Source organism: Cavia porcellus, unplaced genomic scaffold (assembly GCF_034190915.1).
Source record: "Cavia porcellus strain 051 isolate PalLab524CR breed Dunkin Hartley unplaced genomic scaffold, mCavPor4.1 scaffold_31, whole genome shotgun sequence".
NCBI lineage: Eukaryota > Metazoa > Chordata > Mammalia > Rodentia > Caviidae > Cavia > Cavia porcellus.
In genome coordinates this window covers 22778101-22802436 of record NW_026947514.1, presented here as the reverse complement: position 1 = coordinate 22802436, position 24336 = coordinate 22778101, and the positions used below count along the sequence as shown (strand labels likewise).

Here is a 24336-nt window from a genome sequence, read left to right as displayed (position 1 = left end):
TCCCCAACAATTAAACTCTGTATCCAGCATTCTCCTACCTTTATTTTCTCTCATCAGCTAGTACCTCAGGGTGCACTGGGAAATGCCTTTATTTTTTAAGTTATTTTTATTTTTTCTGCAAATCTTTCTTTTACCATAGAGAGGAGTGGTGCTGACCTGCTTTCCTCAAAAATATTCGGTCATCAAGGCAATAAAGATGTTTCTGATGAATTGCTTGTATGAGAGCCAATATGTTTTACTGAATAATCCACCATTTAAAATATTTGCCTTTCTTTTGCATAATACAGAGAATCCAAGCAAGCCTAACCTTAGACTCCATGATTTGGCAAAGACAATACTTAGACTTTATGAGTTTAAGTTTCAGCTAATAGCTTTGGAGAAACATTAATATAGATTAACATTGTGAAACAGGAATAAAATTAACTAGCAAACTTCTCACAGCAGAAGACTGTGAGCACACTGAACTGATCCTTCCAGACAGAAATTCGAAGTAGGTTTTGAGTTTTCACTAGGTTGACTTTCTTAATTAAATGTGACACAGTTGTCAAAAATAAAACTTTTAATATTTCTCAAATCTTTATGTAAATCACTGTCTCTTATGGGCATCAAATATAGCATGAGATCTTAAAAATCAAATCTTATATCCATCTAAATCTGTACTAGGGAACTATACCGGAGTATGTTCACTCTTTCTGAGAGAAAGAGTCTTGGCACCCATACGGAAGAAAGATTACCATCTTTCAGCTCTGAATTAAAAAGAGGAAATTACAAAAAATTTCAACTGAAACTCTTTGACCCGTATCTGTGATGCTAGAATCAGGCAACACTTCATAGTTGAGGTGGGTAAAGGGAACTAGTTTCAGAGGCAAAGAAGAAAAGAAAGAAAAAGAAAGAAAGAAAGAAAGAAAGAAAGAAAGAAAGAAAGAAAGAAAGAAAGAGAGAGAGAGAGAGAGAAAGAGAAAGAAAGAAAGAAAGAAAGAAAGAAAGAAAGAAAGAAAGAAAGAAAGAAAGAGAGGGAAGGAGGGAGGGAAGGAGAGAGATGAAAGAAAGGAAGGGAAGAAGGAAGAAAAAAAGAAAGAAAAAGAAAGAAAGAAAGAAAGAAAGAGGAAGGAAGGAAGAAAGAGAAAGAAAGAAAGAAAGAAAGAAAGAGAGGGAAGGAGGGAGGGAAGGAGAGAGAGAGATGAAAGAAAGGAAGGAAAGAAGGAAGAAAGAAAGAAAGAAAGAAAGAGGAAGGAAGGAAGAAAGAAAGAGAAAGAAAGAAAGAGAGAGAGAAAAAGAAAAAAAGAAAGAAAGAAAGAAAGAAAGAAAGAAAAGAAAAGAAAAGAAAAGAAAAGAAAAGAAAAGAAAAGAAAAGAAAAGAAAAGAGAAGAGCAAATGGTTGCAGGCAGAAACAAGTACAGTTTATTTTCTAATGCTTTTCTTATAAGATTGAAACCGAGATGGCCTTCTCACCTTGGCTCCAGTTACCAGGGCCTTTCCTCATCAACTGTTGTGACTCCTGTTTTAAAGGCAACTTGGCCCATTTCAGAGTTCTATTTGTTTCTAAGGCCCTGAGTACCAGCGACTCTCTTCTAGATTGGTCTGCTCTGCTGAGACCTGGTATAAACACCTAGTCTAAAACAATGACCTCCCATAACTTTAACAGGCTTAAAATATATAACAAAACAGTTTTAACAAAGAAAAATATAATGCTCTCTTCCTACAAGGGTTTATAGGACTTCTAAAAAGAATGAGTATATAGTCAATGATGGATTAGGACATGGTATTTAAAAAATGGTGTAGGATAGAATATACAGAAATATATACTTTAACATGTTAAAAAATAGTAGACTAGTCAAATCATTTAAATTACTTTAATAGGAATTTATTTGAAAACTGAATTGTGTACCATGACAATGCTAGAATAGACATAATATCCAAAAACATTCATTCTGTTGTCCTAAATTCTCTACATTGAAAACCATTAGATAAAATATGACATTCCAGTAAGATAATTATTATCCTTTTAACATTTCTGGAAGACTGAATATATCTATGTATTTAAAATAAGGCTTTAATATATAATATCTCCTTTAAGATCCTATACCCAGGAAAGTTGACCTTCATTTACCAAACAAGAGAGATTAGGATTTATTTCAGGTCGCAGGACACAGGTCGTAGCTGAGACTAGCCCAGCTAGAACTAGAGCTCCAGCTCTTTCTACATTGTCACTGACTCTGTCCTACTTTATGTCCCAAGGTAAAAGACCAAATTTGGTCAAGCACATAAGGCACTGTTGTCAAACCTGATTTTGAAGAAGAACCCCTTGAAGGACTTTCTTAAAAATACAAATACAGGGGTGGAGGATTTAGCTCAGTGGCACAAGCGCCTGCATGGCAAGCATGAGTTCATGAGTTCGATCTTCGGTACCACATACACACACAAAAATACAGATCCTCTAGGGTTCGCTGTTATCCTTCCCCTACAGCCTTTAGCAGAAATACTGATTTAAGGAGTCTGGTTTAGCTGACACCAAGACTGTGCAGCAAAGTCAAAGTTGAGATCCCTTCCAAAATATCGACTCTTGACATGCATTTATGATTCTTAAAGCACAGTGTGAGATAATAGAACCTCCTATGAAAGCCTGCAGATTAGCTTCTTTCAAATTTCCAGTATTCACTGAGAACTGAAAATTTAAAACAAAAACTTGAATATTTTTTAAATACTATGATTTATTATAAAATAAGTAGGACTACATTCAGATGTGGCTATTTATCTTCCTAGTTGTTTAACTTGGGGCATTAACTTACTTCATTGAAGCCCAGGTCTACTGGTTTGTAAGATATAATTCTAGTGATGATGTAAAATAAAATATCTAAGGTACTTACAATATCTGGTAGAGAGCAAGTTCGCAAGAACATTTCCTTCCAAGTGTAGGCTCTAGGTTAATTAGTGTTTTAACTATATAATTAAGATTTATATATAATTATAATTTATGTTTTAACTTTCCTCATGCTTGCAAGGAAATCACTATGTCAACTATTTGATCATATATATTTGTACCTGAAAACCTATCATAGGTAATCTAGGGACTCATTTCTTGAACTTTCGGAATACCTAGGAAATTCTCATTGATTGCCTCCCCTCTAATCTACAGCAGTTTAGTTTAGAAAAAAAGAAAAGAAAAGAAAAAGAAAAATGAGCTCATGGTATATGCCTTTCCCACTTACACAACTATATATTCCTGTGTTATATAATGGCTGCAGGAGATTCAGGCTCTAGATATATTCAAAACAGTCATGGTACATCATCTTTATGTCAAAGCCTAACTTCTTAGTAAAGCATTTCATTTTGTTTGGACAGTACTAATATCCATTTAGAAAATGCCCTAGTGGTATTAATGTTATGAACACTGCATTCCTTTCAGTGCATACAGATTATAGGCTGTTTTCAAAGTATGAGAAGTTTTATTGTAGTATGTGGTTATTTCCCATGTGCACCTTACGGGTTTAAGGGAAGAGACACAGCAATGTTGGCTTGTTTGCTGATACCAACAGAAAGAAAATAACCAAAATTATGATCATAATAATAAAATAGATGAGTTTTATGTTTAGGCAGTGGAAAAATAAGCCTTCTTGGAAAACGTGTTACTCTGTAAACGTAATCATAAAGGTCACGCTATCAGTTCAGCGTAAGGATCCCATTGCTTTCCACCTCTGCTGTCAGTGACTGCAGGGCCTCAGCAGGCAAAGATAACTGAGTGCACTTTAACTGCTCTGCTCATCATTCCCCCTTTAATGATTTGCTTGGCTCATTCCTCCCACTCACTGAAGTCGATCATCAATGTCAGGCAGTATTACATCAGAATATTTGCTTTATTACATATTTACCCTACACAACTTCAAAGGAAAACTTGAGTTTTTAATACACATGCCACTACCAATTTATAAAAGTGAGAACGAGTTACATAATGATGTATTTTTCAGAAGTGTGTGTGTGTTTTAAGTCAGCTGTGGATGAGCAAGTCCAATTTGCATTCAAACTGCTAACTAGAACTCAGAGAAACCCCACCTGGTTTAAAGAAGAATAAAAGAAAACAAAACAAAATAGAGAATGCAATGCTTCAACAATTTGTTCACAAATATTTACACAGTACTTTGCATGGGCAAAGTGTCATGGTAGGAGCTATATAAAACTGCACAGCAAAAGGAAAGTAGGCTCTGGTGGGTTTTTTGTTTTGTTTTGTTTGGTTTGTTTGTTTTGGTGGTACTAGGGGTTGAACTCATGACCTCACACTTGCCAGGCAGGTGCTTACACCACTGAGCTAAATCCTCAGCCCAAAAGTAGCCCCTCTTTGCAAGGTGTTTTGTGGCTGCTTGGAGCATTGTTGTTTCTTTCAGCAGTGATGTTCTGAATTATAGTATATCTTTGACACTGCCAGAAGGGTGCTGGACAGCAAGACAAAATCTCTGCTCACTTGTAACTTGTTTTTCAGTGAGAGAAGACCAAACATAAATAAACGGGCCAGAGTCAGCTATAAAACATTGCACAGAGAATCAGATGGTGGGTTGTGTGCAGTTACTGAGCAGGCTGCTACTTTACTAACGAAAGACTAGGAGTGTAGGAGAGAGCTGAATCACTAAGAGGAGCTAGCCAGGCAGTGAGAAAAGAAAAGTATTTTTCTGGAAACAAAGCTAGAGCCTGAGACTTGTGATGATAAGGAAGCCTTAGGAGGTGAGTCTGGATTTGTAGGCAGCTCGCCTTCTACAGAGAAATGTTGGGGCACATCAGAGTGCAGATCTTGGTTTGTGGGAACTTTCAAAGATTTTAAGAATGAAAGTGGTTTGGTCTGATTTATACTGCCTTGTTTTCCAAGCTAAGTTTTACTGTATATATTTAATGTGTATGGCATGATATTGTAAGACATGCATGTACATAAATGGCTCTTAAAGAGTGAAACAAATTTACATATCCCTAATTGATAAAATCGTGTGATTTTTCTATTCTTTCGTTATCATAAGAACAGCTGCAATTCACTCATTGGGCAAAGATCCTGAGTGCAATATGTTATTATTATTAACTAGTCCTCATGTTGCACCTGGAACTCGAGCTCATCCTACATATATTATTTTTTTGAGGATTTTTTTATTTAAAGAAAAAAACAAAACAAAACAAAACAGGAAAAGGGTATAAGTAATACAGAATTTAAAACATATATTATTTTATATGAGTTGGCTTATAGTCCCCTTCCCTATCATCTCACCCTATGTGGCTACTGTTTTATTCTTTATCTCTGTGCATTAATCTTTCAAAAAAGATTGTACATATGAGGAAGATCATGCAATATTTTTCTTTCTGCATATTAGTCAGTTTTCTCGTAACTGAGACACACTGCCCAGCACTCACAACATAAAGAAAGAGAGGTTTAATTTGCTTACAGTTTCAGTGCATGATTGGCTTGTTCCAAAGTAGAGAAAGCATGGACAGAAGGGTGTGATGGGGGTAAAGATGCATTGTTCAAGTTGGTAAGGAAGCAGAGAAGGGCATAGTGCCAGAAAGGAATAGGAAAGTGTCCATAATAAGTACCCAAGGCTATACCTCCAAGACCTACCCAGACACACTAGCACTCTACTAATCTGCTAGTCTTTTCTTATCCAATGAAATTGATATTAACATTAACAGATTGCTTTTGGTCTTTCACTTGGAACGACGTCTTCTTTATTCATCTTTTTGCAAATAACTTAATCTCTATTTTTAAGGTTGAATAATATTCCATTCCTCATAAATAACACAGTTTATCCATTCATCTGTCAATGGACACATAAATTGTTGCTATATGTTGGTGATTATAATGCTTCAGTGGACATAGGAGGGTTTATAACGTGGTAAATCAAAGATTACACTCAAAACAAGATTGCCGGGTCATACAGTAGATTTTTAATTTTAAACATTCATGATGTTTCTGTGAACCTGTATTCACACCAGCAGTATACACAGAAGGACAATTTTCCCACATTGTTTCCAATTTTTATTTCTTAGCTTTTTAAATAATAACTATCCTTCTGGTGTTAGATGGTATCACATAGTAGCTTTGATTTTCATTTCTCTGTATGATATTGGGCATCTTTATTGTATTTGGGTCATTTTTATGTCTTCTTTGGTGAAATGCCCACTCAGATCATTCATTTTACTTGAATTCTATATTTTATTATTCAGTTTAATGAGATCTTCTTCCATTTTGAATATTAACTCCTTAGATATATGATTTACAGATATCTTTTCTCAAGAGGTAGATTGCATTTTAATTTTGTTGATTATTTCCTTTGATGCACTTTAATGGTCACTTTGGCTTCAGTATAGAGACTGGATTTTAGGAATCCAAAAGAAAGAGGTCATGCAAAGGCTTATGATGGCTGCTACTAAGACATAGGCAGTGACACTGAAGAAAAGTGGACACATTTCTCCACGAAAAGGAACTTGGGACTTTACTTTGGATGTCCAAGGAGAGTTTGTTGAAGGAATTTGTTGCCAAGGGAGAGTCACCATGATCTCCTGGACACTTGATATGGGAAGGTGAATCCAGGCAGGGTCTCAGGTATAATGACAGATTTGAGGGTGTATACCTGGGTCAAAGTAAAAAGATGAGAAATCCTAGAGGAGGTGCAAGTTTAAGTGCGTGTTAATTGCAAGTTCAGAGTTATATCTTTTGAATTTCATGATACTTCCTAGCTATCAGAGTGGAAATGTTGAGCAGGTAGATGGATATGAAGAATTAAATTTATGGAGGGAATTTTAAACTAGATGTCATCACAAAGAAAAATAAGAGATGCTGAGTTGAGAGAGAGGGTGGGGTAGGAGAAACAAAATTGGGACAATCTTATGCTGTCCAAGATAAAGGAAGAAAATATTTCAGCCAGAACTTTCATTTCTGACTGGCACACAGGTGACTTTTATGCTGATAAAAAGTATTTCATATTACCCATAGTCATATTTCAAGGGCTTCATAGTTGACAACTAACAAATTATACACAGAGGCAAGACCATGAAAAGGAGAGAAGTTGCTAAATTCAATTTTGAGCCCTTTGTACATCATTTTTTGTTGTTTCACGTTATAAAGATATCCCCTCTGATTCAAGAAATTAAAGTCAGAAAAGATAGCTTTTAAAACCATCCTCAACTTCCCAAACCTGGGAATGTTTTCAGTGTTCCTAATCTGTTCTATTTTTGAAGTTCAGCCCAATAAAATGCTTGTTGAAGGCTTATGCTGTAGTCTGCTTTATGCTAGATATATTAAAAAAAAAAAAAAAACACACACACACAAAATAAGCATAAAAATGTGACTGGTGCATCAGGGAGCTTATAATTACTCTGAGTGTCAAGAGGCTTACTTAAAGTAATACCTGATTAGCATTAAAACAAAATGAAAAGAAAATATTAATTCCTGGCAATTTCTCCAATAGATTTTCTCTTTTGTGTATCTTAGCCAGTATTAATGGTTTGCCAAGAAAAGAGCTAAAGTACTGCCTTGACCCTTCAATCCGTCATGTCCTCATCTTACTCTTTAGTTCCAATGTCTTCTGGGATCTATATGCCCAAGGGATTAGGTGAGATTTCCCCTCCATGGTCATTCCTTGTTATCTCTTCAATAGTACCAAATGTGCTGAGCTCATTGATTATAACAACATCTTTTGTATGTGAGCTGAATACTGTATAATTTCCAAAGTAATTTTACATGCCAAATCTACAAATCTGTTAGGTAAGGAGGACATACATCTTTATGATTCTTATAAATAAAGAGATGAGGGCCAGAGCTTGAGGTGAGAGAAAAGAGACTGGCCTTGGTTCATATATTGGATAGAGAGCAGTTCGCCCTTGGGTCTGCTGCCTTTCTATACAGTGGATATATTCTTATAGAAATATATCTAAATGAGGCCTTTTCAGAGCTTAGCTGACAAAAAGGTAAAATAAATTAATTAGAAAATTAGAGATAGCAATAACAAAATTTTGCCATTAAAAGACCTACTAATCAAGTTTCAGAAATCAAGCATTACTGAAAGTAACAGAGATAAGGAGCAGTAATAGTGTCTATTTCTGATAAGTTTGGGGTTCAAGTTGTGCTTGATTGTTTGTGCTGAAGTACATATTTCAAAGATCTCTATTATTTGGGATCTGGCTTCCTCTGTTGACTGTGAGTCTTCATTTTATAATCAATGGCCTTCAAAGATAACACCAATCACTTGAAACGCTGTTTAGAATTTATAACTACTTTTCCATCCAGAACTGTATTACTTGTGTAAATCTACTTTGTGAGATAGGTTACTTGAGGAGACATAATCTCTGTACCACACATGAGAAAACAAACTAAGAGCGATAAACCAATTTATTAAGTGACCTAAGAATTAAAATTAGAACTCTGACATGGAACTCACTCTCTTAACTCTACAAAAATTGAACCATAAGGTGAATCAGTGTGTGAACGTATGCCTTTAAGGAAACTATGGCCTTCAGGTGGGGTTAGAAAGAGAGCAATAAAAGTACTAATTTATTTACTCATTCAGTAAACACTTGAATGGTTATCGTTATTCTAAATGGTAGGAAAAATGAAGGAAAGTAAGACACTACTTTTGTCCTAAAGCTTTTTAGAATCTAATTGAGATGAAGAAGAAAACGTTGTAAGCATAGTTGAATGTTGGGTTGGCAAAAATTTGGCCAGTGAGCAATAGGACCAAAAGATGGTTTAATTTTTATCTTTCTTCCTATCTACTATAAGTAGGTACAAAAAACTAGTTTAGAACAGATAATACATTGTGATTGAGATATTTTTGTTCAGATTGAAAGCACAATATTAAATATGTTTGTTTAGGAATGACTTCCATGTACAAACAAGCTGTTTGCTTCTTTTCCTTAGCACCACCATGTCTGAGGGTGAACCTAGGAGCAGTCAGGGCTTGGCAGGATTCACTTTATAACACGGAGGACGGCCACACACTCCCTTCATCACAATGTCCTTGTATATTTCATAGAAGGAAGCAGATATGGGGGTCTGCCTCGTATATTTGATGCAAAACTCTTCCAAGCCCTTATTTAATATGTACCCTCTGAACTCTATTCCCAGTCCTCTTCTAAATTTTCAAATCTTTCCAGTGTTGCACTCAGATTCTTGAGATAGCCCCTCAACTTCCTCCTCGTCCCCTTTCTCTCACCACCTCCCCCTTCTTCCTCTGCTCCTGCCTCTTCCAGCTTGCTCTTCTTCTTCCTGCTTTTCTTCTCATTCTCCTTCCTCTGCCTCTTCACCTCACCCTTCTTTCTCTCTTTATCTTTGTTTCTCTGTCTCTCTCTCCTCTCTGATAATTTCCTTAGATAATGCACAACAATTCACTTGCACCTGTCCTGTAAACACTGAAGCCTGTGTCTGCTAGCAGGTAGCACTTACTCTTTGAGAGAGGTGGATTTACTACTTGAGCTACTTGAATATATCTTTGGGCTTCTCAAGCTCACACTCAAGCTAGTTAGAAACTTACCACTTAAAAAACAAGTGAATTACCCACAATGAATGTCATCCCCTCTTATGGCATTTGTTGTTTTTAAAAGGCAGATTTCACATTTAAATGGGGCTATTTGGACAAGGTAGAATAACTATGTTTGCATGAAAATGTGCTATTTCAAATCAAATATGGCAAATATAGCCCTAATGCAGTCTTAACACTTAGCACCATAAATACATATTCATGTACTCATTGATAATAGTTGAAGAAAAATGAAAAAGAAGCTCAGGCATGATTATGAACAACTAGTATATAATTTTGTATCTTATTAGAAATCAAAAAAAGCTTTGTACATATAGAATAATAATTGACTTACATTGTAAAAATATGATGTAAAATTATCTAGGCTTTTTGTGTTGGCTTCATTTGAAACTATGGCTTCCATGGATTTAAAAAATACATATTATATTTTATTTGCAAAATGACATTCCTAAGTTTTAACATGTTCAATTGTTTAAACTAATAGTTTCCAGAGCATAAGTGGTGTCCCACTTGTGAGAGTTTTGAAATAATCAATTTTGAAATAGGTAAATTACTCAGTAGAGACCAAATTGCTGGTATATCTCCTTCAAAACACATTTGATCATCCAGAATTTGAATGCTTTGGAATTATTTTACTCTTTAAGTCTCACATTTAGACCAGTTGATTTAATCTTTCAAAAGTTGCCTATCAAACAAAAAAATCCATATGAATATCTCAAAATTACCTTTGTTCTATAGAAGTCATATGATGACTTCTGAGACCATCAGTACATTTATAGAATCTTCTCATACAATAAAATTTCATGTGAAAGTATAATTAGTCAAAAAAATCAACTAAATGCCAACAAGGGTTTTATTTTTCTTATATTATTGGGAAATTTTTTCTTTCCCTTAAAACTTTCCAGCTGCCCTTTGTGAAGTTCCCAGAATAATGATTAACACTATTAAACCAGAGACTAAAAATCTTGGTACGGACTGACCCATGGGGACACATTACTATAATTATTTTTAATAAAATAATAAAAGGGGCGTCTCATAGGGGGTGAAAATTGGACTGATCTTCAAAATGTACTGTTTGTCAAAGTCACCCAGAAGAGTTCTTAGGAACAGCTGGAATTGGCTGTGAGAAGCAAGTGCTCTCAAGTGTCTTGCCTTTGTGGTTCGCCTACCCGGGTTTCCCAGTCCTTGGTTGAACATTAATGTTCTCACGGGGTTACAATACTGAATATAAGTCTAGTGTTCTCTTCCAGTAGAGGTGGAGGCCAGCTCTAAAACTTCCTTCCCCATGACTTTTTAGTCTCTTCCTGTCAGTGCATACACACACAGTCACTGCACACACGGCAAGCACAGACACTGTGCACATACTGCGTGCACAACCAGGGCACATTGTATGCACACACTGCATTCTTGTTCTGCACATACACACACTGTATACACATCCACTGTACATACACAGTGTATGCAGAGAAACTATGCACATATACCACATGCACATTCTGCACACACACTGCACAGGCTGTATGCACTGTTTGCAGACATTTGTACACACACTATACACAATTTATGCCCACTCACTGTACACACACTATGCATACCACATGCACAGACACTAAATATGCCACACATACACCATTCATTATATACACACATTGCACATATACTGCATGCACAGACGCTAGACACACACTATACAAAGACACTCTTTTTTCTACTTTTTTCAACATTCATTGGTGAAACATTTTGTCTCCCCAGTTATTCCCTAGTACTTGGGCACTGAATCCTCAATTTACTTCATTAAGTCATATTCTTTCCATAATTACTCCATGTTTATAAATACTGATACTGCTATCATTAGGGTGAGGTTTTAGCACTACAACTATCAAAAATATTGATAATTTTTCCAGTTATTAGGTTAACTTTACCACTCTATAATCATCTGTGGTACTCTGTCAGTTTGACAGAACCCAAGCAGATTCATACAAAGCAATGTTCACAAGCCCACCATGCCTCACAGCGCATGCCTTCTAAAGCTATGAATGAGCATGGGGTCAGCTTTCCAAGCACAACTGACAACTCATATCCTCAGTTTCTGTCACTACAGGCTCCACTTCATCCAACACACGAACACATGTCACACACACACACACACACACACACACACACACACACACACACACACAAACACGAGCACATTCGTACATGCTCATTCTTTTCTTTCAATTGGCAAGAAGCCATGGAATGTCCTTCACCCCTCCTGGAAAGGCATGAGTCAAAATGTATTACCTTCTTCCCATCCTTGCTGACCTCTCCCTAATCCTAGCTTGCTGTTCTGTTTTTCTACTTTCCCTAAATGCAACTTACTTTAAGCATGTGTTAACTTGATTAACATTCCTATAGTGAAAGGATGATGAAGAATACCCCATTTGTCAGGCAGCCACTTTCTCCTTGGAAATCTATTTATGACGTACATCCAGACTGCACGCCCTTTTTATTTTTTTAAAGAAGCAAGACCAAAACATATTCATGTATTTTTAAAAACAATACGTAAAATTTGTTTCCAATTTTGGCTATCACAAAAAGGGGAATCAATAATCAAGAAAAAACAAAAAAGCAAAAAACGTGTCCCCTGACTGATCTGTCTGTGCCTTTTCAGCGTGTGCAACTGGTTGTTCATCCCTGAAAATGTGTGAAATACTTTTTTCCTTTAAATTATTTTTTTTGTTATTTTCTCCCTTCTTGTTTGGGAATGAAATGCTTTTTGTATTTATATATTATATATAATCTATATCTATATATTGATGTATTTCTTTTTAATCGCTAGATTTATATCTTTAGATTTGGTTTTATCCAAAGTATAAGAAAAAAGTTATGAACTGTTTTCTCCTATTTTTCCCCACTCCCTCTTTAAATGTAGAACAATTTCATCTGCAGAATCCTCACATCCACATCCTTCAGATTAGCCAGCCACGTTGCAAATTGTGCTGTGCAGAACATGAGTGATGTGGGGGAGACAGACAGTGTCATTCCCAGTGTACCCTTTCTACACTGGGGAGTAATTAGCAACCCAGCATGGGGGCTCCCAACACAGCACTGCCTTCCATTCCCACCGCAGATCTGTAAACCCCTCAACTCTGGATGGGGCTGTGTGGCTGCCGATGAAGTTGTTCAAGCTGAATGCATAAATCTAGTCTTCTTGTTTTTGCTTTTAACCTTTTGATCCCAATTATTGATACTATTATTTGATGTATTTTGGCTATTTTGAGTAGGAAAACAAGTTAAACTGCTTTTATTATTTGACAATCTTAAAATAAAACTGTAATGATTTTTGGAGTAGTAATTGCATGTTGAAGAAGTTGCAGCTTAGGGCGTGTGAGATTGTCAGTGTTAGAGTTCTGTTCTTGATTTCCGTAGATGGGCATGTGTAGGCTCATTTGTTTTTGTATATTGCCCATCCCTTCCTTACAGCCAGAAGCTCTAATGCTGCTAGATCACTCCGTGCCGCCCTTACATGGACATGGCGACTTACTTACACATTTGTTCCCCTCATCTTCATCTCCTGTGTAGTGCACTCATAGACACCCCTCCCCCTCTACATCCTCCCTTCCCACACCCCTTTCTTTAGCATTGTTAAAATTTATGTGCTGTCATCCATTCCCTTAAATTAAAGAATGCCTAAATTTGTCAAAAAGACAAAAAAAAAAAAAAAAAAAAAAACCTAATATATATTTGGAACCCTATGAAAATTCAGAAACTCATTCAAAACCGTGTAGATTCATAGTTATTTTTAAAAGGCCCATCATAAAAGTAAACTTTTTCCATTTTTCAGTCATCGCAATTGGAATTATTTTAAATTCAAAATCGATGCCCTCCCAACCCCCTTTCCTAAGTAAAAATTTCTTAAAGTGCAGATTTTTTTTTCTCTTCATGTTATGTGGTGTGGGTGTATGTGTCGTTGATTCCCTGTATCATCCTTTGTTGTAAATTATTATATTTGGAAAAACTAGACATTTTGCTCAAAAGTTTTTAAGAAATGACAACAAAAAAAGCAAGTTACAAGAATATGGCAATTCTATTTGTCCAAGAGCATTCTTACACAACTTTCTTTTGTAAATTTTTCTTTCATGCCAAAAAACATGCGGGCAATTTGTTGATGTAAGTTGACTATCAAATAATATGGTATGCTTTTCTCTTTTAATTTAAAGTATTGTGCCTCTATGGAAATAGTTTCCTTCTTTTTTCCAAAACAGCCTCTATTTTTTATTTGTTTCTACTTTTCTTTGTGTTTTTATATTGTGAATGCCTTGTTAATGTTATTTCCTCTCCTTCAGCTTACTTTGTTGATGAAGTTGATTTTAGTTTCTATTATGATTTTGAAAACTATGTGAAGCATTTTATTTCATTTGTGTCTATTTACTTAATTTTTCTCTTATGTTTTGGGCTGAGTTGATTTCCGTAGTCAATGTGAATTTTACTCGGAGTAGAAGAGGGTGGCTACATAATCCTTTCCACCCAAGGAATGCCCACCCTCTTTGCCTCAACCTCCTTTGACCATCAACTTTAAATCCTTGATGGTATTGCTATCTCCATGTGAGATACAGCATTTTCTACAGCATATGGGTGGTCTGTATCCTGAGAATACTGAGTTGAGTTAATTCAATACTATCAGTGATAATATCACCATTATTTTAATTCTTTGGAAAGCGTTAAGGGAATTTAGTCCCTTATTTTGTTTCAGCAAAGGGGAAATAAGGTACTCTCAAGTGAATATGATAGAGTTTAGCTGTAATCCAGGATTACGCTGTCACCATAACCACAGGCTTTAAAGTCTGTTTCACTGAGAATAAAGACATCAAGAACCCTGGGTGTTCCAGGGTACTGTACTGTGATACTGATGCCCTTCAATGTACAGAATGAACTTCTAGCCAAAGCAGGAGTGTGCAAAAAAATGCACACATTTTCCTTTTCTCCCTCTCCTCTCCTTTGTTTCTCTGACTCCTTCTCCTTTTCCTTTTCTGTTAATAGTTTTACACTTTTTCTCAAGGATTTAATTAGGTAAACTTTAAGAGAATCTTAAGCTTCTATCAAGAAGAAACACGATGATTTTCATATCTAAACATTCATTTAGAAAATATTCCAGGTAGGTACCACCATTGTGTGTTACTCTAGGATGAGATCATTTTTGGACCTTAAGGTTATTTGGACTCATGCTGCCATATGCGCATCAGGAAACATAAAATTGGTAAGAAACCCTATTGTTTAAATAAAGAAATTCCTGATTTCACTATAATAGCAAATATCATTGTTACCTGAAATGATTATAAAAAATACCAGACAAAATGGTGGGTAATAGATATGTTTTATCAGCTTTGATAGAATCACTATGCTTCAGTTCATATGATTTTGTGTTCTTTGACATGTCAGATAATGTTTTGGGTTTAAAAATAAGAACATCTTAATGATATATTTATTAGTTTACCTAATTGTGTGAAATTTTGTAATTTCTTTTGAAAAAGCTATCCTGAGGGCAATTTAATGAATGATCATTTTGTTTTAAAACTACAAAGTTTGGCCAGGGATTTAGCTTGGTGGCATAATTGCCTGCCTGGCAAGTGTGGGGTCTTGAGTTTGATCCCCAATACCAAACCAAACCAAAACAAAACTGCAAAGTCATTGAATGATTACAAGTCATCCCACAAATTATGTTTAAAGTAGCCTCAAAAATCTAGATCCAGTGTAATTATATCTCTATGTTAACATGTGCCCATTGCATAAAAAAGAAGAAATTGATTAATGATTTTAATATTTATAGGTCAAAAATATTAATAGAAGTAATAATATCAATAACTCGCACTTCTGAGTGTCAGTAGGCACTGTGCTAACTACTTAACATACAACAGTTTAAGGCAGATGTGGTAGTTATCATGCCTATTTGAATTAGAGTTTAAGCAATAACATGAGTTCCAATGCTAACCTGAATCTCACTGACTTCAGAGGCAGTACTCCTATAAGCAAATGAAATTCTCCACTTGGCTTTCCATATATTACAATGCATAACTGCATTCAGAGGATATAGCTAGTATTTCCTAGACACATGTAAACAACATTTTGAAGCCTTTCATAATCAAACCTAATTCAGAGAAACAATTTGCTGTGGGAACCATGTTCTACCCAAAAGTTTTCATCATATTAAAATAGAAATTAAGCCTCTTTGAGTTTTGAGATTTTTCTGGTGACATCTCCCCAAGTGTTGGCTATGTTTGTCTATAACTATTTTTCCCAAAGCTAAATAAAGAGAATTTTGTGGTTATAAGCTTCAAGGTATTTGTGTGCTACAAGTACTTTTATGTCACCAACTAACTAAATAATATGTTTGAGAGGCAAATTTAGTGAGAGAAAGAATGCTTTCTCCATATTGATGTGGCTTTCCAAACAGAGAATTAGAATAATACAAATAAAAGACATAAAGGGTCCAAACAGATGACAGAAATTAAAGGAATTGGAGCATGGCGTCCTCTCCAGAGTCCCTCTGTTGAGCTTCATTGTTTTGAATTTTGTGACCTCTAAGATGCAACCATCTCCAGAGAGACGATGTCTGAAGCCACATTGATGCTTCATGCTGGTCTTATTTTTTTTTGGTGACCCACTACTTTCACCATCATCCACAATATCCTCACAGTTCAGATGAGTTCTATTAAATTTTTAAAACAGTGTCTTTTTTATGGCAGAGAGCTCCTTTTGCTAGATATCAGCCCTAGAGGCATGAATTATATATCTATAAATATACTCATAAAGCAAAAAGGCAGGGCAGCCTTCAGGGCTAAAATAGACCTTTTATATCTCTAGTGATCTCTCTAGTTTAAAGAAAAGCACAACCTTGTCAAAAAAGTGTATATATCCCTGATTTTAAAATGCTAACTTTAAGGAATACAGATAGCTATTATCCAGAAGAGAAAAATTCTGTGGATGGCCGAGGAAATTCGAGTTTTGAAAGTCCAGTTTTGGCCTCCTTCTATCCAACCTTTTGTGACCTTAGGTTTATTGATTTTATGAATTCTTTTGCAATCGTAGACACAGGATTGGTCCAAACTCCATAGTCTTTGGGCAGTGAAAAAATAAGGCTACTCCAACATTTCTGAGGCTAGTAAACTCTAAATTATAGAAATAAACTCCAAATCTTAAATTGTATAAACCAAATCATTTCTACCAAAGATCAAATAGTGAGAAATTCATGAACAACCTCCCATCTCAAATGACTTTGGGTCCCCAGTAGAGGCATCATGAAAGATTGTTCCCAACCCCTCCTCCATTCAATATCTGTGGTTATTCTGCCCTTTATAAAATGACATAGTAAACCAGGCATCATGGTACACAGCTGTGGTCCCAGGTACTCAGAAGTTTGTTGTAGAGGAATCACTGAAGTCCAGGATTTTGAAGCCAGCTGAAGCAAAACAGGGAGATCCCTGCACAAAAATAACAATCAGAAAAGAAAAAGGAGAAGGAAAAGGAAGAAGATGAAGAGGAAAAGGAAGAGGAGGAGGAGGAGAATAAGAAGGAGAAGGAAAAGGAGAGGAAGAGGAAGAAAAAAGTCATCATATTTGCATATAAGTTTATATTTTAAATATTTTCTAATTTATTAGAATATCTAACCCAAAATAAATGCTGTGCAAATAGATATTATACTGTATTGCTTATGGAACAATGATAAGAAAAAGTGTGTGGATTTAATACAAACACAAGTTTTCTATCTGCAGTTGCTTGACTCTGTGGATATGGAACCCTCATATACAGAGGACTAATCGTACACTATGACAACCTTAAATCTTAAAGATAATATGTGATATTAAAATTGATTATATACCCCAACTCATGAAACTGTCCCAGACAGTTTTTATGTTTTTAGTTATCTAAAATTGTACATCTATTTTCCTATAACTCCTTTCTATAATAGTGATCTCAGTACTCCTGGCCTTTTCATTTTAAATTAGAGGGGCTCTTCCAATTGCTTGAGATACCAAGAAAAATGTTTCTACAATTTCAGTGATTAAATATCTCCAAAATTTGGACTCAAACTTTCCTTACAGAGGATATCATTTATCATTTTTATAACTGTTGACAGAATTAATAATAAAATGGCAGAGAAAGCAGTGGATCAGTAGATTTGACAAATGTTAGTATCTAAACTTAGAATAGCATACCTATTATCTTAGTTTGAAAGTAAACTCTTTATTTCATTTTGGGGATCATCAACCTTTTAGACGCTCTCTATATCAGCCACCTCCCAAGGTCTCTGTTGGCTTTATGCCGCCATGTAACGTGTGGTCTAAGCCCTACATTCAAGTCCACAGCATGTGCCTCTTTGGGGTGCTAAATGTGCAAGGAGAAACCTAGAGCAACGGAATAATTCAACTGTAGAATGAGCAGCTTGTAGAGTTTGTAGATTTTAAACAACAAAGATACTGTGAAATTGTAGCTAGCATTGAAAAGAGGGAAATCAAACAAGCAAAAAAGAAACAAACACTCAAGTTTCCAGTTGGATGTCACAGATGGCACACTAAAATTACAAATGGATGCCACTCTGTGATCACGATAGTTAGCTAAATTTCACTTAGAGTCACTAGCTTCCTTCCCACCCAATAGTTTACATCTTTACCTAAATTGTGTGTAGCAGGTCTTTGCCTCCCAATAAATTCAGTGCTCCTGATTCTTTACTCCGGTTCTTCTTTGCTCCCTTTCCTGGTGGCATGTCTGTCTTGCCATAAAGAACAAATAACTCTTGATATTTATGGCAAGAAAGAATTCACATGCTAAACATTTGTTGAACTTAACTGAGGGAAAAAAATTCTGCCTTGTTTTCTAACAGGAAGCCAAACTGTTCCTAAGAAATCCCTCAAGAGCCTCTAGATAAGTTGCATTTATTTCTCTTACACTTGTTACTTAAAATTTGCCTTCTTCCATATTTCACCTTAAATGTGCCCCCCCACATACATCAGAAGAAAAAACAGTTGGTTCAGGGTTAGATTTAGGACTCTTTTACCTTTAGGGAACCATGCTCCAAATACCTTTTATAAGCACTAGCAAAAGTGTGTAAATTATGCATTAACTAAGTCGCTAGGTATATGAATTATATATGCTTACAACAAAAAAATAGGCATGCTAGTCTAGTAAAGCAACTCTGATTCTCTGGCAAGTACGTAAAGATCATTTTGTTCAATAGTTTTAAACTCTAAGCACTGGGATAGAAGGTTGGGTTTAAAGTACTGGCTGCAGACCATCTTGAGATTCCCAAGTAGGTCCTTTTTTTATTTCCCCACATAAAGTGAAATTATCACATGGGCCAGAGATGATAGTAAAACATTCAGTTTTCCTTTGCCTTTCAAATGATCACTGTATATAATAATTATTGTTGTTGTTGATGACGTTATTGTAATTATTAGTGTTATTATTATGTTCCAATTCAATTTCTTTTGGAATAACAGTGTTATTGGCTCCACAGGGAAGGGATAAAGGCCTCTGACCTGTGTGGGGAAGGAGTTCCCTTGTGCTTTGAAAGCAAGCGATAGCTTTCTGTCTTGACACACCTGAAATCTGGCCAATCATAGTATAGCAGTTTATTTCTAACTGAGGCACAGGAAATATTTCAAGATACAAGATGCAGAATGCTGGGTGGGAGAGTTCTAATTTGGGAGTCAGTCTCCTTAAGAATCCTAGAAGACCATATAAAGCCTTGTCTCTGAGATAGGACCCTAGAACTCTGCGATAGGGAACCACCACAAATTCTCTACTGTATTGCAAATAAGGAAGGCAACTCAAGTCTGTTAAGAGATGTTCTAGTCATTGCATCTCAGGAAAGTTATAAATGACCAGGGACAAGATACACAAGGATGCTGTATCAGATTAGGACAGTCTTCAATAATATCATATTAACAACTCAAATTCCTAGTTAGGGAGACAAACAAAGCATTCCTGGAAGACAAGTTTTTTAAGTTGTAGTTGGGATAAAGTTTTCTAGAATAATCTCAGGAAGGAATATGAACTGTGACTTCTTGAAATTCTCTCTGCTTGGAAAGTAACATTATAAAGAGAAACAAAGGAGAGTTTGATTATCCTGCTGACCTGGATGAGTCATCATGGAGTGCTATCTCTTACAGAATATTTTTGGCACCCATGATTTGCGAGGCATTGTGATTTAATGAACTATTTTGAACCATCATTCCTGACTTAGTCTGTGTGTTTACAAGTGTAATAATGAGGGCCTGTGGGTAAACAAATATGCTTTTGCCAGTCTGGTAAAGCATCTCTGATTTGAAAACTCACTTTGCTAAGTCAACATTGCTGAATTTATAAGCAACTTTACATAAAGTTGTGGACATCTAGACTGGGAGTTTTTTTTAAAATCTAGATTCCAGATTAGCATACAGAATAAAAACAGTGTATAAACATGTGTTAGACTAATACAAGGCAAGATGTCATTTAATAATCGGGAGAATTCTGGAAAGGCATAATCAAAATGAATTTAGTAGATGAACATTTTTAATATTTTGTGAGCCTGTCACTCTTTGTTAAAACTGTCCCTTGCATGTAACAAATCAGAACTGCAATTTAGAATTCAAGAAATCAATATCCCCATAACTTAAACATACACTAAATTTTGTGTTACTTCCCGATTTAAAAGAAATGTGAAATAAAAAGCAATTACTTAAGATAGTACCAAAGGCAAGGTCTCTCATGTATGTTGATTTTGGTCAGTAATATGGAAAATACGATATTTTTAATCCTTATAACCTAAGAAGGTAGAGAAATGATGTAAATACATTAATAAATCCTTAAGTAAAGTGTGTGTTTGCGTGTACATTCCCCCTCACAGACACACACGTGTGATATCCATTCAGTATTTGTAACAATATAATTGATTGAGTCATCATCTCATAAGCAGATCCTGGACATGGTGTACAGTATTTGAATTCTAAATAATTACTTGAGAGTATCTTTCAATCCAATCCCCGATCTGAAGATTTGAGTTTTGGGTGGGCAGAGGCATAAAAGGGTCTCTAAATCAGCTAAAATGATTTAGACTACACCCAGAAATGATCCCTATGTGGATCCAGGTCACTTTATTATAATTTCAGAGACAAACCTTTCAAAGTATATATTCATCGAATTGTGCTAAAAATTGTGCCTACACAGATACTAATTGTGTTTTTCTCTTTCTTTTCAATCCCAGGAGGTGAATTAGTTATCCCTCTTCTTGTAGAAGACCCTTTAGCTACCCCTCCTATTGCTACTCGTGCACCTTCCATTACACTTCCCCCTACCTTCCGCCCCCTCCTCACCATTATTGAGACCACCAAAGATTCCCTGTCCATGACCTCTGAGGCGGGGTTACCTTGCTTGTCGGACCAAGGCAGCGATGGTTGTGATGATGATGGCTTGGTGATATCTGGGTATGGCTCAGGGGAAACCTTTGACTCTAACCTGCCCCCTACTGATGATGAAGATTTTTACACCACCTTCTCCTTGGTAACAGATAAGAGTCTTTCCACTTCAATCTTCGAAGGTGGCTACAAAGCACATGCGCCCAAGTGGGAATCCAAGGACTTTAGACCTAACAAAGTCTCCGAAACTAGTAGGACTACTACCACATCTTTGTCCCCTGAGCTGATCCGCTTCACAGCTTCCTCCTCGTCTGGGATGGTGCCCAAATTGCCAGCTGGCAAAATGAATAACCGTGATCTCAAACCCCAGCCTGATCTAGTCTTGCTTCCGTTGCCCACTGCCTATGAGCTAGACAGCACCAAACTGAAGAACCCACTAATTACTTCCCCCATGTTCCGTAATGTGCCCACAGCAAACCCCACGGAGCCGGGAATCAGACGGGTTCCGGGGGCCTCAGAGGTGATCCGGGAGTCGAGCAGTACAACAGGGATGGTCGTCGGCATTGTGGCTGCTGCCGCCCTCTGCATCTTGATCCTCCTGTACGCCATGTACAAGTACAGGAACAGAGACGAGGGGTCCTATCAAGTGGACGAGACGCGGAACTACATCAGCAACTCGGCCCAGAGCAACGGCACGCTGCTCAAGGAGAAGCAGCCCAGCTCCAAGAGCGGCCACAAGAAGCAGAAAAACAAGGACAAGGAGTACTACGTGTAGGCCTGGTGACGCTGGGAGCGTGCGCTCAGACCGTGCGCCTTTGGCTGCGCGCATGGATGCTTTGGCCATGACATCTCACAGACGTCAGAACTGACCTTGCAGCGAGACGGGGTGTGTACCACGACTCTGGTGGGGAAAACCATTTTTAAAAGGACACTCACACAGATGCACCTATGGAGAAAGTTCAGCCTTGGCTGTCCTGGGCTCGGAGACAGAAAGTTCTTTTCTGCCCTGCTGTATCATAAAGCACACACTAGAGCCCTGGAGAGAGCCCATGGCTCCACGTGTCCGTGGACTTCAAGCTCCCTTCTCTGCAGGACCTTTGACAAAAGGTAGAAGACAACTTCATGGCTTACTTGCCCATAACACCAAGTGAGTCTGAATGTCTGTGCAGCTTGACTGTAACGATGTATTTTTTTCCTCAGTTTCATTATGTAAAAATCAAAAACATAAAAAAAGTTTAAAAAAAAAACAAAAAAACAAAAAAACAAAAACAAATCACCTTTATCTGGTTCTGGCCAGTGTGTGTGTGTGTAACTTTTCAAGATCTGAGGGGAAAAATGGCTTTTGGGTTTTTGTTTATCATATTTTTTTGAGATTTTTTGAGACTGCATTTAAGTTAAGAAACAGAAAAAATAAAAACTCAGAAAACAAAAAAGTAAGAGAGACAATTGCCATATGAACTCTAAAGCTACCATGGTATTCACTCTACATATCAGGTTGTGGTGTCTCTAAAATCTGTTGTTTGTTTCCTGTAAGATGCTGTGCTAAACACATAGCAAACCCACGTGACAGATGATAACACTGATCTGAAAAACTGGTCCCCCAGGATCTAACTCCACAGTTTCCCAGCCAAGCCCCCGTACACATGGGCTTAGAGCTGGTTTGATCAGAGTATTGGCTTTACTTAATATTGTTCCTGTCCATTTACCCAAATTGTATTAAAGGGGAAAACCCCACAAATGAAAATGAAACCTTCCCCAGGAAGGGAAGGAAGGGGGGTAGGCTGGATCTGTAATTGAAATGCATGCAAATAAATAATAAATGACAATGCCAAAGTCTGTTGAACAATCCAGACAGACAGTAGGGGAGTTTAACTCTGATGGAACCACAAAAGGTCACACAAGCCAACCATGTCATGACCGACTTCATAGTCCTTTCCCCGCCCCCTCCACATGATAATGGATTTCATAGTGGTTTAATTTTGTAACCTGACTCGGAGAACTCTGTCCTTCCACGTGCTCATGTGTCCCTTCGCCCATCTTTTTAACAAAAAATCAATGACTAAATGAATAAAGCTGCTGTGACACTCAAAAAAGGAATTTAATAGTATAATATATATAAATAAATATATATATACAGATATATTTATCATGGTATGTTTGATGGGGTGACTGACACAGAAATCTGTTAAAGTCTTGAAGTGGAATGAGAATGTTATTTTAAAAGAAAATAACAAAACAACAAAAAAGTAAACCTTAAAATGTGAAGAAAGCGTGAGTTTTAGTTTTGTCACAGTTAACTGTGTCGAAGAGAATTTTAAAAAAAAATCTCAGATTTTGTTTACATATTTTACTACATTTTGCTGGTATAATTCCTTAGCCACCTATGTACATACTGCTTTAGGAACTGTTTTTACTTTCTCCTTGTTTATTTCAGTTTCGTTGGATTATATTCTGGTTGTCCTTTTATTTTCTTTTTGTAAAGAGGAAACAATGTACAGAAAACTAATAACCTGGTTGTGTGGCCATAGCTATTCAAAAAACAAGAGACAAAGCAAGACAAATATTCGCTCAAAAATGGAGTGTGTTTTCTGGATGGTCAGATATATACGATTTCTTTTGTACAGATGAAAACCAATCAGCTATTTAGATTTAGAAATCTATTCTTGCCGGTCTTTGTAAGTTGCATGAATATTTGACTTTGAAAAAATATCTGACATGGGGCAAAAAGTGCAAACTAAACAATGGTAGCCTTTACTAATGTGTATGGAAAGAGGTGTTCCTCCTTATCTGATATTTCAATGTGTTATGAGTTTCTTACTTTTATTTTTTGTTGTCATTAAAAAAGACAGGACTATAAAAAGATATCAAAGCACGATTTTAGATAAATGGCCCAGCCTATAAGAAGTTGATTATATCTTGGTGTCTGTTAAAGATTACTGTTCTTGGAGTCTTGAGGTCTTGTGAACTGATTTCCTGCTTTCTTTCCTTACATTATTTTTGAGTAAAAATATACATTTGTTATATTCCTTTTAGTGTAAGTTTCTATTTGGACAATTTTATGGAAACGTGCATTCTGTATGTGAGCTTTTATCATATTCTTGTTGTTTTATTAGCAGACCTTAAAGGAGTTTATTTTACGATGTTGTGATGTTACTGCTTTTTCTTTTTCCTCTTCTCTTTTGTTTCATATTTGCATTTTAGTTCAAGGATATGCTTAGCAATAAAATGTTCTTCCCAAAACCTTGTATTATGATGCAATTTTGTTTTCTTACCATTTGAAAAAAAATGTTGCCCTGGGTGTAAATTTGTCTTATCTCATTAAAAGCCACGTAAACTGGGATCACTTTCATATGATATAAATTTTTCTAACCAGTTAACTAACTACCTAAATAAGCCTATGAAATGTGGCATATTTATGGGACAAGTAATTCTGAACTGTTGACTGAGGCATTGCCATG

General features: G+C 36.3%; 1 protein-coding gene across 50 annotated transcripts in view; it reads left to right on the top strand.

The window, feature by feature from the left end:
- Positions 1-24118, top strand: part of Nrxn3 (neurexin 3) — a 1541537-nt gene extending 1517419 nt beyond the window's left edge. For 25 of the 50 annotated variants that reach the window (XM_063240987.1, XM_063240986.1, XM_063240985.1 and 22 more), the window contains one exon: positions 21352-24118. In XM_063240987.1, the coding sequence (XP_063097057.1) occupies positions 21352-21653 (302 nt within the window). In that variant the 3' untranslated portion in view covers positions 21654-24118. Of the gene's footprint in view, positions 1-12971; positions 13507-20727 lie in introns of those variants that run through there. The other 25 variants (XM_063240946.1, XM_063240947.1, XM_063240951.1 and 22 more) reach the window with 3 other exon arrangements.
- Positions 24119-24336: the final 218 nt, after the last annotated feature.